The 15,266-nt window shown below is 37.2% G+C and overlaps 1 protein-coding gene across 3 annotated transcripts in view; it reads right to left on the bottom strand.

Annotated features, from left to right (window-relative positions):
- Positions 1 to 1,194: 1,194 nt before the first annotated feature.
- Positions 1,195 to 15,266, bottom strand: part of LOC111052593 (LIM/homeobox protein Awh) — a 247,677-nt gene continuing 233,605 nt past the window's right edge. For all 3 annotated transcript variants that reach the window (XM_039430661.1, XM_039430660.1, XM_039430659.1), the window contains 2 exons: positions 12,268 to 12,399; positions 1,195 to 2,100 (listed from right to left, as the gene is read on the bottom strand). In XM_039430661.1, coding sequence (XP_039286595.1) covers positions 2,024 to 2,100; positions 12,268 to 12,399 — 209 coding nt within the window. In that variant the 3' untranslated portion in view covers positions 1,195 to 2,023. The remainder of the gene's footprint in view (positions 2,101 to 12,267; positions 12,400 to 15,266) is intronic.

Genomic DNA, 15,266 nt, shown 5'->3' with positions numbered 1-15,266 from the left:
CCTTAAAAACAACCCTTAGAGTTGAAATATTGCCAAAAGATTTCTTAGTGCGCCTCTAAAGAGCCAACTGAACATACCTACCAAATTTGAACGTTTTTGGTCCGGTAGATTTTTAGTTATGCGAGTGAGTGAGTGAGTGAGTGAGTCAGTCAGTGAGTGAGTGCCATTTCGCTTTTATATATATAGATAGATAATTCTATAGTCTGATTTTTACTTTCCTTGCCCTATTACCATAGGTAAGGAAAGTATTGCTTTCCGAAAAAAAATTAAGGTACCCCAATTTCTAGATTTCTATACGTTTCAAGGTCCCCTGAGTCCAAAAAAGTGTTTTTTGGGTATTGGTCTGTGTGTGTGTGTGTGTGTGTGTGTGTGTGTGTGTGTGTGTGTGTGTGTGTGTGTATGATTGTATGTGCGTCTGTGTACACGATATCTCATCTCCCAATTAACGGAATGACTTGAAATTTGGAACTTAAGGTCCTTCCCCTATGAGGATCCGACACGAACAATTTCGAACAAATCCAATTCAAGATGGCGGCTAAAATGGCGAAAATGTTGTCAAAAACAGGGTTTTTCGCGATTTCCTCGAAAACGGCTCCAAGATTTTGATCAAATCTATACCTAAAATAGTCATTGATAAGTGTTCTATCAACTGCGACAAGTCCCATAACTGTAAAAATTTCAGGAGCTCCGCCCCATCAATGCAAAGTGTGATTTTAGATTCCCAATTATCAGGCTTCAAATACAATTTCAACGAAAAAAATCAAGTGGAAAACATTGAGCATGGAAATCTCTACAATTAATGTTCAGTGACATTTTCACCTAAAATTGGAAATAAGCTCGAAATTCGAGAAAATGTGTTTATTCAATAATGCAAACTGTTGGCAACTGTTGATTCTATTAAATCATTCACTATGAAGAGATAGCAGACTTCGTGTGTCTCCAGCATTATTGTCCTGTCACCAGCTGGCAGATCTTTGAATAGTAGACTTGAGATGCGCGTGTACACCAGCGTCAGGTGATAAATTTCCATAAGGGCAAGGAAAGTTGTGTGAGTGCGCCACACCAGATTTTCACTCTAATATTGGCATATGAAGGAGGCTCCTTTTTCCTTTTATATTATCCTTGAAATGCAAAATTTCCAAAAACTTTGTATATACGTCGACGCGCAATTAAAAAAGGAACATACATGTCAAATTTCATGAAAATCTATTCCGCGTTTCGCCGTAAATGCGCAACATTTAAACATTAAGGGAATGCCAAACCGTCGACTTGAATCTTAGACCTCACTTCGCTCGGTCAATGAAATGAGACGGTGTCTCTAGAGATGGCTATAGACCGAGTCTATAGGTAGAATGGCGCGCCATTTGGTCTACTAGTGTTTAGTTGACTGAGCGAAGTGAGACCTAAGATTCAAGTCGACGGTTTTGCATGGAGTGATCCAGCAACAGTTTTTCCATTTTGCCAGAAATTCGGTTTTGACTTGGCAGGTTTTGGAATGGAGCTCTTCTTGAAGGGAACCCATTGATAGAACATATAAAACAGTTTGCCCTACAAGTTTAAAAATTTATTGTGCAAACTTATATTTGGAAGGTTAGTTTCCTAACATATCGAATCAACCATTATCTGACTGACTTCTTTATTCTATTTCTTCGATTTTATTCAGGTATTAGAAGCTCTTTTGAAGACTTGAAAAATTTGAAATCTTTGAATAAGTTTAAATTATAATTGAATATTATTTATAATATATAAATATAATTGTGAATAATTTGATTTTTTTCAATAACTCCTATTTGGAAATTTTTCTGAATTTGAAGAAGAAATGTTTTAAACTCGGTCTCTGTCTCAACTCCTATTGTGTTTTTGAATTTCATTTCTTAACAATACATTTGATGCATTAAAAGAATTTTCTCTGAGTTTGATGAATCAAATTTGCAAGAAGAACACTGCGTAGAGACATTAGTAGTTAAGATGGTTTGAAGGAGGGGGGATGGGACGGGTCGAGGTCACCCCCCCTCACGTCGTCTCATACACTCTCCCCTCTCAGCGAACACACCAACATCGATTCCTGTGACAGCTCGTCTAGAGATGATGGTTCCGATACTACAACAAAAAATAATCACAATTAGAAACCTACAAGTAAATAATCATCAAATAACATTCAATTTACAATATCACATCGGAAACAACAGGTAATGACCCAAATATGTTTCCTTAACACAACAATCAGTACAGTATACAGTTTAATAATAAAAAAAGATACTAAAACTAACGTTTGAAAAAAAAATACTTGGAAAACTACTTCTAAAGCATTCCTTAATAGAGTTGATGGTGAAAGTGATGGTGAAAATGAATATATGAAGTGATGAAGGAGAGGTGTCATCAATAAAGATTATGAGAGAGCATGCAGTCTCACATGAATGATGAATGATAAGATGAGGGTGATAATGATAACTGCCAGCAAAGAACTTTGAAAATAAATGTTTATTTATTTGCAGAAATATTTAAATAATAATTAAATATTTAGAAATGATCAAATGTTTATAACTTTGCAGGTGAATGGTTTAACAATCAGTTTGATTTCGTGCATTATTTTGAATGATTATTCTTATTGTTCAGCAGTTTTTATATATCGTATGTTATTATTATTATTTTTATTGCATCCCAAACATCCGATCATATTATTCATTTCATGTTATTCATATTATGTATATATTTAGTGGGATCTCTTCATTAATGTTCTTCTATGCTAATGAGAGTGAATATGCAGTTGCAGGTGAATGATTTTATAAATTAGTTTGTTTCGTGCATGGAATGAATTAACACCACTGTTATGCACTTATTGAATAGCCGAACTCGTAATTGCGTACAATCACTATCTCTATCATTTCATTCAGTGTTGTCTTGTCTGGCTTGTTTTGACTCTCGTTTCTCGCTCTACAATAAAATTTTGTTTATTACTATTGCCTCTTCCTTCAATTTAAATACTGAAATTTTTGTCTTTTATTTTGTTGAATTCTGCATGATTTAAATTTTTCTATTGAGCGCTGGCTATGTCTGGTTGTGAGTTTGTGTGTGTGTGTGTGAGTGAGCGAGGAAATGAGAGTGAGAGAGTGTACATGGTTTGGGGTACTTAGTTATCACAGAGTTTCTATCTATTGAGTTATTTAATTTTGGGTCAGCAAACCCTTGCTTTATTTTGTTTTTTTTTTCTCATCCATTCCTTACTATGTTCATCTTGGAATTCATTTTTGGTTGTTTTGTCTAGATTGAGTCTAGTTCTGTTTACTTAATTATCGGTGATGAGTGCGTAATGGGTTTATCCGTTCATCTTATTCCATATCTTAACTGTTTTTATTCTATTTTAATTTGTACATCCAATCATTCTATTTGTTTTTCTTCTATTTATTAAAATTGTTATTGTCATGGAGAGAGTGAATGAGCAGCGTAAATATTTATCAATATACTATCAAAATGTTAGAGGTTTGAGGACTAAGACACACTCATTTCTGACTTCACTCCTGGCTTATGATTATGATGTTATTGTTATCACTGAGACGTGGTTGTGTAATGGAATCATGGACAGTGAGTTGTTCACTGACTCCTATATTATTTATCGGAGAGATAGGCCACAAGGTATGGGTGGTGGGGTCCTGATTGTTGTTAATCGTAGGGTTCGCTCTAATCTATGTCCCTGTTTAACTCTTGATCCGTACGAGAGTCTTTGTGTCAATATCAACTTTGAGGGTGTTAGCCAAACAGTAATCGCTGTTTACATTCCTTGCTCTTCTAGCTTTCAGTACTTCGATACCTATTTGAGTCACCTGGAATCTTGTTATGCAGCTATTGGTGATAAGTTGATCTTTTTGGGGGATTTTAACTTATCTGAAATTACCAATGATAGGTATTGTTTGGAGCTGGGCTCTCCTTCTGCCAGAAGATTGGCCTCTTTCGTTAACTTTTATGAGCTGGCTCTCTGTAATACAGTTCTTAATTGTAATAATCGTATCTTGGACTTGGTCTTTTCCAGCATTGACATTTATGTCGAGCGTTGTGATTATTTCCTGGTTCCAGAGGATGCTCACCATCCATTGCTTGTCATTACAGTTCGGATGTTGTCCACATTTCCTAATTTCCGTTCGAATTGTATTGAACTGTATGACTTCAGGAGGGCGGACTATCTCATGCTTTATACTCAGTTGAGAGACTGTCATTGGGAACTTATTTATAATTCTTCTAATGTGGATGAAGCTGTTGATATATTTTACAACTTCATCTATGAGTGTTTTGATAATTGTGTGCCAAAGAGGAGGGTCAGGCCGGGAGGCACTAAATATCCACCATGGTTTAATGCTGAAATAATAGGATTACTGAAAAGGAAGGATAGGTGTGCTAAAAAGAAAAGTTTTTCCTTATAACACTTGAAAAAAATTAAAAGCTTGAGAACTCGGGCCAAGCAGTTGATTGCTCGGCAATATAGTAACTATATATCCAGGGTGGAGTCGGGTATCAAAAGTGATGTCAGGAGCTTTTGGGGTTTTGTCAACTCAAGGAGAGCTAATGGCTCTACTCATGAAGGTATGCATTTGGGTGATCAGGTTTTTGGATTGCATGATTTGCCAGATGGCTTTGCTCAATAATTTTCTTCATTTTTTTCTGATGACACACACTTGGCTGATGTCGACGATGGCAACATCAATCCTGGAATTAATGTCCCTTCCCTTTCAATTTGTTCTATTGACCTGAATACAATATTGGCAGCAATAGGTAATCTGAGACCTAGTTCTGGCTGTGGCCCTGACAATGTTCCTCAATTTATTGTTAAGGGTTGTGCTGAAATACTGGGTCCTCCCATGTAGTTCATCTTTGATCTGTCCTTGAGGTCATCAGTGTTCCCCACCAGATGGAAAATTGGTAAGGTTATTCCCTTATTTAATTATTATTTCTGGAAGAAGGAATGACATATCCAACTTCCGCCCAATAACTCAATTGTCACCTTTCGCTAAGGTATTTGAGAGAGTGCTTTATGATTGTGTGATTTGTCATATTAGTCCCTTTTTATCTAATAGTCAGCATGGTTTCCTGAGGGGTCGCTCAACCACAACTAACTTGCTTGAGTTCACGGCTGATGTTTCAGAGGCGCTTGATGTTGGGGGTGGAGTGGATGAAGTATACACTGACTTTTCCAAGGCTTTTGATAGAATCAGTCATAAGCGACTTGTTTGCAAATTATCTAATTTTGGTTTGGTGCCTCGGCTTGTTAGTTTCTTTTCTGACTACCTGAGTGATCGTCTTAATTATGTTTCTGTCTTGAATTTGAAATCTAACACTCATGTCAGTTCCTCTGGTGTGCCTCAGGGTAGTAATTTGGGTCCTTTGTTGTTCCTAATTTTTATTAATGACCTACCTGGCTGCCTGTTGCAATCCAATTGTTTGATGTTTGCTGATGACTTGAAGATCTACAGGAGGATTGATTGCCATAATGATTCTGTTCTGCTGCAAAGTGACCTGGATTTTGTCTCAGGGTGGTGCATGGATAACGGCCTTGATCTCAATGTTGGCAAATGTAAATTTATGGTCTTCACTCGTAAGCTGAATTATCCTATTTTCAATTAAAGAATTAACGGCTTTCAACTCTCTGGAGTCGATAGTTTCAGGGATCTGGGTGTATTGTTTGATTCTTCTCTGAGTTTTGCTCCCCATGTCCATTCTTTGGTTGTTAGGGCTAATAGGATGCTAGGTTTCATCATGAGATCTACATCTGGGTTTAGAGATGTTGAAGGCTTGATGGCTCCCTTTCCTAGCCTTGTTCGGAGCTTGCTTGAATATTGTGTGATGGTTTGGGATCCCCATCAGGTGGGTCTGATACATGAGAATGAAATTGTTCAGAATACATTTTTGAGATTGTTATTTTGTAGAAAACAGAATCGTCCTTGTCCTTTGGGGTTTCCAACTGGTGTGTTGTGCAGCATGTTCGGCTTTGAGACATTGGCATCTAGACGGAAGGTACTTTCTTGTTTATTCCTCTATGGTCTTGTGAACGATCCTGTGAGCAGTCCTAATCTGTTGGCAAGGCTGAATTTTAAGGTTCCTGTCTTCAATAATCGTAATCGGCAAGAGTTTTCAATCTGTAGATGTAACACGGTTGGTCATTATAACTCACCAATGAATCGTATTCCTTATTTTATATTCCTCTTCTCCTTGTCTAAATGTAGCTTCAAGAGAAAAATGTCACCATTCTTCAATTGAAGAGTAATATAGACCTGTTGTTCTTAATTTACTCTGGTTCACAATGGCATTTTCTTTGTTCTCTCCATGGTCACCCTTTTTCCACTAACTAACTTTTAATATTTTTTCCACTTCCCTTTTTTTCTCTAGTTCTTTTATCATTTTTCTTAGAATTGACCATATGTAATATGTAGGTTATATGTTGCTATTTTATGTGGCTATGATTGATCTTATTGAATAATCAAAATTCAGTTTTATCAATTACCATTAACATTAATCTTTTCTTTCTCAAAGTAACTATAATACTATTTTTTCTTGTCTGTTTTTCACATGTACCATTTTAATCATTCTCTTTTATTACTTTTCTAGTATTTATATATAATTTAGTATTTAAATAATTTTTGATAATGTATTTCCTGTATTAATGAGTGCGTTTGGGCTGTTATGCCTGTTGCACTCCTAGATTTTTGTAATAATAAATAAATAAATAAATAAGGGGTAAGTAAGAATAAAATGAGTTTGGATGTGCAAGTGAAGGAGAATTAAAGTATTAGAAGTGATATTTTTATAACTAGTAGTTCTTTGAACAGTAGACCTCACGCAGTATTCTCATCCACAAGTACCTGATTGAAACTATAGACCTTATGGAAATACAGCAATAGACTGGCTTCTCCACACATCTGTGTAATCACTTGTCAGCTGATTTATGATGAATAATTCTATAGTCTGATATTTACTCTAATATTCTTCTCAGATTTTTAATCTGATCTTCTTCTAGAAGAAGAGGAATCTTAGAAATTCATTTTGCATTCTCTCGAGTTTTATTACATAGGTGATATGATAAGGACTCCAGACCGGCGCTGCATACTCAAGCTGGCTTCGAATCAAAGACTTGAGCATGTTCTAAAAACAAAGCCCATCATCTGATTGCACTTTGATAACAGGTGTTCAATGTGCTTATCAAAATCCATATGAGCATCCATAATCACTCCCAGATCCCTATACTCTTGTGAATGGTCCAACAGAATATCACCAATATTGTAGTCATAATGGAAAGGTTCCCTCTGTCTGGTAAACGACACCACCTTACACTTTGCCACATTCAACGCAAGTCTTGATTCCAAACAACACTTCTGCAGTGCATCAATATCTTTTTGAAGCAACGAACAGTCATCAACAGACCTAATCTGTCTGAATATTTTGGTATCATCTGCAAACATGAGGCACTCTGAGCTTTTTAGAACACTGGGAAGGCTATTCACATATAACAAAAATAACAAGGGACCAAGATTAGAAACCTGTGGTACCCCTGAAATACAACAGTAGGGCTCGGACTGACAATGATTGAAGCAAACAAATTGAACTCTATTTGAGAGGTAACTCCTCAAAAAGACCAAAGCACCCTCATCAAACCCAAGACACTCCATTCTATCGAGCAGAGAACCGTGATCCAAAGTATCAAAGGCCTTAGAGAAGTCCGTATATATCACATCCACACGACCCCCAGCATCCAAAACCCCCAACACCTTGTCAACAAACTGTAGAAGGCTCGTTACTGTTGAACGACCAGGGAGGAAACCGTGTTGGGATTGAACAATCTTGGGTTGTACATATGAAAATATTTGCTTGTACAGGATCCTCTCAAAAATCTTTGCAAAAACATTTAAAATAGCAATTGGTCTATAATTACTCGCAAAAGACACCTGTTTCCAGACTTGAACACTGGTGTCACCCACGAGCACTTCCAGACCCCCGGAAATTCGGATTTACGAACGCACAAATTGAAAATGTAATGCAATGGGCCACACAAGAATTCCCAGCAACCCTTGACAACAAAAGCAGGTATTTTGTCAGGGTCTCCAGTAGCACGAGAGTTGAGCAACTTCATTGCATCAACCACATCCTCCCTTGAAATGTAGGTGAGACTAAAGGGATCACAAAGAGTCTGTCCGGCAATCCTCCTAGAGTCCACCAAGGGTTCCACATCCATTGCTGAAGCATTGGACGAGAACAGATCAGCAAAAGCATTCGCAGAATCAACACCCTTGTATATTCTATCATTATGTTTGATGAATTCTTCGTTTAGATGAGAGAAGTGCCTGTTGTTCACATATTTCCAGAACTCCCTCAGGTCACAACCAACCCTCTCTTCAACAGATCTTACATAGCTCGAGTAGCTGTTGCTATCTTAGCTTTGACTCGGGATCGCACAAGTTTGAACTGCTCTTCGTGGTACCTGGAGTAGCTCCGCTTCCTACTCAACCTATTTTTAAGCTTTAGATCAATCACTTAATATCTCCCGAGAGAACCAAGGAGGGTATTTTGAGTGCTTGTATTGACTGCCCTCAGGAACATTACCATCCAAACACATAGGCCTATATAGGATCTTGTGAAATTCCTCTACAGCAATTTCAACCGCCTGACTATTATAATCCTGTTTATAGGATTATAGACACGGAACTCTGAGTGCGATAGAATTTTCAAGAAGTCAGCACGCTTAAAGTTATAGTTAGCCGCACCTGCATCCGACCGACAACTCCCCTTCACCCTCTCTGGCAGAGAAAGCGATATAGAAAGAGCCGGGTGATGGGCATCCTCGTTGACGAATGGCAGTTTGTCTCTCACGACGCTCAACGGTAAGGGGGTATTTGCCAATACAAGATCAAGTGTTCTATTGTTACGGTTTGAAACAGCATTATTGGATACCAAGTCGAAAAATCCCATAGAAGTCGCCAATGACCTAGCAATTGCAGTTCCAGTCTCAAGCCGATAATTCCTACCACATATTTCCCTTATATTATAGTCGCCCAAAAAAACACATTAAAATAAGAGCATCAATAGTGGAAAATTGGGTATTCATAAGTTGAATTTGATAAGTGCAAATGAATTAACTATAATAGCTGTTATTAAATTAAGCAGTATTGCAAGAGGAAAAATATATTGAATTAAAATAGAAATCTTATAACCTTACCATGATAGAATAAAATTTACTTCACTATCAGAATGAGAATTTACAGTAGACATTTTGACTCAATTAAATCACAGAATAAAGTACTGAGTTCATAAAACCCTATTATTGAACGACTAGCCAATTAAGCATAGGCATCCAATTAAGCATAGGCATCCAATTAAGCATGATACAAGGCATCTCAATTACCCAACATCCCCTTAGAAAAATGCTCTTCATACTTAAGAAAAAAAACTATTTATTTCACAGATAAGAAACCCATCAGAATGCTATGACATGATAATAATCCGCAAAACTGAAAATGCGGCTTCCTAATCTAGATTATTGGGTGGGCGCTATTATAGAGAATTGATAAACGTCGACTTTTTGATGAAAATTTATCATTAATCTGGCCAACTTGCGAAAGATGATTTCAATTAGACACGTACTTATACGTACTACTTCACACTCATCTAAAAAAACCTCATCGCACAAATTTCACAATTATTCCAGCAGAGGGACGGTTATTCCTTTTTCTTGAATCTGTGACACGCATCAATGGATTGCCTTGAAATATCCAAACCCACAGATTTACATACATTGATAACAGCACCCGTCACACACAACAATCTTCATTGATATGTATGAGTAGATTATTAAACATATATATTTGACGCATTACTAAAACATCGTGTCTTAGAATGTTATTCTAAACTTGGCCAATATTCTTTCAATCTTATATCTTTCTGACATACACTGGATGACATTTTGTGACAATATTATTCATGATAGGATGTTGTGGAAATCTCTCATGTCGAACAGCTCTCAAGGAACAGTAATCTCTTTATTGATGTTTTTATAGTGTTCTAGCATGACCTAGTTATTCCTCTATTAGTTGAACTTTCATTTCTGAAAGTTACACACAGTATTCTCTCATTACACATGAATTCATCTTTTGAAATTAGACACTATAATAAGGTTTCAGATATACTACAGGGTATGTGTAAAGGCGACGGTTTATTGTTTCGGATGGACACGTTAAGCCGTCGGTCCCGTCTGCCTAAAAAGCAGTCGTTAGGTCATGTCAGAGGCCCTGAAATTGATCAGTTGCGACCTGAAAACTCTAACACCAGACCTGAGCCAGCCAGGTCACACGATATTATTATTATTATTATTGTTTGAGGTTTTGCTTGACCACCATTTCCCTGGGCTCCGACCCCCAAGGAAGAGTGACAAGCGATTTTTCCAGAGTGAGTGCTCCACATGTCCATGTGGTAAACAATCATACTGGGTCCGTTACCATTAAATCGTTTGCTCTGAGTAGACGTAATGATCCAAGAATGACAGCCTTCTGCATCTGACCTGCAAGCACAGCAGCAGGTCTCTCACAGGCTGGAATCGTTCTAAGGTTGGCCAAAAATGAAGGTCTCATGCCTCCCAGTACACCTACAATCAACACCACCATTCTCACAGAGTAGCCTGGGTTTAGCCTGCGCAGCTCCATTAGTAGGTCATGATATTTCGTCTGTTTTTCCTCCTCTTTGGTGACAATGTTACCCTCAGCTGGTGCTGAAAACTCAATGACATACATTGTCTTCAAAGTGATGTCAAGGAGGACAACATCAGGCTTTGTGGCTCTTAAAAGCCTGGTGGTAGAGAATGAGTAATTCCAATAAATTCGGCACCTCTCATTCCCCACAACAGATTCAATCTCCCCTGGGGCATAAGGCAGCACTGGTGTTTTGTCGATACCATATGAGTGTCTAAGATGGTAATAGAGAACTCGCAGAGCAGCATTATGTCGATGGATGTAGCCTGCAGTTGCATGCACAGAACAAGAAGACAGGATGTGCATGATCGTCTCTGGTGCTCTATGACACACCCTGCAACTGATATCAGGAACATCCATGTGCATTACTCTGCTGCGGTATGACAATGTGTTGATGACACCATCTTGACATGCCAGTATGAAACCCTCAGTCTCAGATTTCAGGGCTGCTGACTTCAGAAAAGCAAAAGTCAGTGGCTTGGACAAGCCTTGCTCCTCAACATGCCTGTAGAAAACACCATGCAAGGACTTGTCCTTATGTTGCTGCAACAGGAGTCTGGACTCAGCAGTCTTTATTCTAGCCCTGAGCTGATTAGGCTCATGCTCCTCCTCCCGATCAGTGCGAAAATCGAGACCAAGGGTATCTGCCGCATGCTGTGCTGCCCTATATAGGAAGGCCCCAACCCCTGCAACTTCATGGTCATGAACCAGCTGCATAAGGGGATCAGAGCATCTTTGTATGCTGCAGGCAAACTGAAAGGCCACCCTGTTGTGCAGATTCTCCAAACCAAGTAGACCTCTGCCCCCTTCATGCCTTGGCAGGTATATTCGGGCAACAGAAGAGCGGGGATGTAAACTTCTCTCCATGTGCATCCTTTTCGGGTTTCCCTGTCCAGGTCCTGGAGCTCATTCCGATTCCACTTAACCACTCCAAAAGAGTAGGTGAGAACCGGCACAGCGAGCATGTTGGTGGCTTCAACTTTATTCTTACTTATTATTATTATTATATTATTATTATTATTATTATTATTATTATTTTATTATTATTATTATTATATTATTATTATTATTATTATTATTATTATATTATTATTATTATTATTATTATTACGAGAATACAGAAATCATAGAAGTGTCAAAGAATCAATAGTTGGTACGGTAGGACGGTAGCCTGTAACTACGGTACCTAATTTACTTGAATTTTAGAATTTATAGCACATATCAGTAAAAAAATTTACAAAATAATTTTGAATTCTCAAAATAATAAATATGAGGTCCTGGATTCATGTGAGGATAAGAAAAAGTACTAGTTTCAAAAATTTAACTAAATCATTTCAAAAATCATTTAAGTACTAGTTTTGAAAATATAAATCTAAATTAAATCATCATTAACAATCAAGTTGATAATTAATTTATTTTGATACATATAGGAGGCCTACAGCTTGGTAAAATGAGAGTTAGCAATTGTTTTATTTATATAATTGTATGTTAATAAAATGATAAAATAATTGTTAACCAGTAGAATGTACTGGATTGATAAATTTACCTGGTTGATGAGGTGCGAATATACTAGACGCTTTTGACTGTTGTTGAAAGGAGTAGGTGAGATGAAGGTTGATGTGTCTACTGAATGGTCCGTTGTCTAGGTCTCTCACTGAACTCCCTCCTCCAGAGTGACCTAGAGAAAGAAAACAGAATAAATAATAAACTTTGTATTAATTTGATTTTGTTTTTGACTTTGAATATTTGACATAGTTTTGTGTGAGAGATTGAGCTATATTGCATGTCAATGTGTAGTTTATTTACTGTATGATAATGATCAATTGATTTTGTAGGGATTCTTTATTATTATTAAGCTGCGTACAGACTTACGCGCTGCGCGACAAACACGTGTTTCTCAAACAAGGATTCGCTAAAAAATGTGTGATCGAGATTAGAGCGTGCGAGCTTATTGTCATGTGCTCCAGGAGCTTGGCCAGTTTGTTGCGCGCGAACCGGCTTCGCGCGACCTGCGATCATCTGGTGCACAGCTCGCGATCCGTTTGTGTGTCACGCAGCGCGTATAAAAAAGTCTGTTGGCACCTAGTGTGCAGAAATTTGATAAGTTGAGAGTAGGCTATTCTAAAGGTGCCTACAGATATACGCGCCGCAAACATGAGCAATTCACTTTTAATCAGCTGACTATATCTGTATTTTACAGAAACGGTAACTTACAGTTATAAAAAGCTCGGCATCAGCTGATTAAAAGTGAATTGCTCATGTTCGCGGCGCGTAAATCTGTACGCAACTCTACATTACCGTACAGTAGATTTCTGTTAGGGATGGGTATCGATGTAAAAACATCGATGTTTCAACATCGAACATCGATGTTTACTGTTCGATGTTTTTCACTTATCGATGGTTTTACCTAAACATCGGTCATCCGATGCTTTTTCCAACTAAAAAGAAAACTATTATAATTTTATTATAATTATTATTATATTTTTGTTGTGTGAAGCCACAAATTCTGAGCGGTGCTTAAGTGGCATACGACATGTCATTTTTAGAATGGAGTCACATGAATGCTCTAAAACACTCCTCAATGGTATAAGGACAAGCCTCTACCAGTGTCCTAATTATCTTTGATACAAATAACTTATAGCTGCTACACAGCCTTGTATCCTCGGGAATGCAATTAAAACACCTGAGTCCTGAATGATACGGTCCCTTTTCGAGAAGAGTCAGTCTATGGATAGGGAACTGGAATAATCCTGTATTTTTACCTCGTGTTTCATAAGTATGACAAATTCGGTTAGCATTAAAAATATTTTTGTTTTTGAACACAAACGAAACAACTTCAAGGAAGTATATCGCTGGAACTGTAAGTAGTCGGAGTGCCTTGACTATGGTCTTACAGGAGAAAGATGGACCCACTCCCCCCAAAATCCAAAGTGCTTTTTTCTGCATTTTTAAGTTTGTGTTCAAATGAATTCTTCCAGCCCCCCAAAACAAAATACTAAATCTAGTAAGTGAAAGAAAATACCCATGGTAAACCTTTAGAGCTGTCTTGAGATTTGAATTCGACTTAACAGTCCTCAGAGCAAAGAGAGCATGGTAAAGCCTTTTCTGGAGTTTCTCTATGTGACCATCCCACTTCAAGTTTGCCTGCAATTCAATCCCCAGAAACTTTGTCTTATCAGTAGCAGGACACTCCCATCCCACAATAGCTGGATCATTCTCATTACCTCTCATAGAGAACTTAATAAAATTTGTCTTGCTTAGATTAAGCTTCAAGGAATTATCATAAAACCATCCATTCAGCTGCTGCATGGTAATCTTAGCCTTCTCCATGACATCTTGATAGTTGTTTCCTTCAAGTAAGATTGTTGTGTCGTCAGCATACAACACCAATTTACCATCAACATTGTAGGACAAGTCGTTGATAAATATATTAAACAATGTAGGCCCAAGTATGGAGCCCTGAGGAACCCCTCGCTTAACCATCTGCCATTCAGAAAGCATCTGAGAGCCATCACAATCATTTTTCACAGCCTGGTATCTATCCACAAAATAGGATCTCAAAAACACCTCTGCATGACCTCTAAATCCATAAAATTCAAGCTTACTCGAAAGGAGTTCATGATCGACCATCTCGAACGCTCTGGATAAGTCACAGAAGACAATAATATAATTTAATAAAAGTTTTTTTTAATACAAAGAAGCAATGAGCAATAGAGCAACAGAAAAAATTAATAAGCAATAGTAAATAGAAAGTTTCTAATAAACAATAGTATCAGAATATATTATAATCATTATCTTTGTCATATTTAGTGTAGTATTCTGTTTAGTGTTTTTCGTGAATATGGATCACTCTTATGCAAGTTCCTGCAGATTGTTATTTCTATTTTCCAATCAGCCTCTCTGTATTTTTATGTGAGACTGTTGGATAGTCTTGAAGATTTAATTCTGTGGTCCGTGTGAAGATTATATGCTTATTTAGAATTGAATAAGAGGTCGGATTCTTCGTTTCTTAGGAAGAAAGAGTTTTTTCTTATTACAAGTGATTTCCTCAACATGCGTTTAACATCAATTAATCCAGCTTTGGGAAACAGGATTTCGTATTGTAAAGAGTGGAGATATCCATATAAAAAACTTAATTCATCTTCATTCCCTGAATAAAATATTATCGGGTATTGAATGAGTACAATATGAGTATCAATGATTGCTGAAATTAGCTTAGGATGAAATTTCAAGACAATCTTTGAGCATATCCTGAGAGGTTACTGACTTAACTATGAAGATGACAAATCTTGTGAACCAGAGTATGTATCTTTCTAGTCACAACCTGACTTCAATTATTCGAAATACTGTTACTTGAATACCACAAGTCCAAAATTGCTGAAATTTCAGTTAGTAACTGCTAAAATATTGGAACGATAGCTCCAGATAAAATTGTTGCCACTTTAGAAGCTCTTTTTGTTCTTTCAAGTATTTCGAAATTTATGAAAAATATACCATTAACTTAATCAACTTCCGAAATAATTGAGTTCCAATCTATACTCAAAT

This window comes from Nilaparvata lugens, chromosome 6, assembly GCF_014356525.2.
Source record: "Nilaparvata lugens isolate BPH chromosome 6, ASM1435652v1, whole genome shotgun sequence".
Taxonomy (NCBI): domain Eukaryota; kingdom Metazoa; phylum Arthropoda; class Insecta; order Hemiptera; family Delphacidae; genus Nilaparvata; species Nilaparvata lugens.
This window is presented reverse-complemented; position numbering and strand designations above follow the sequence as displayed.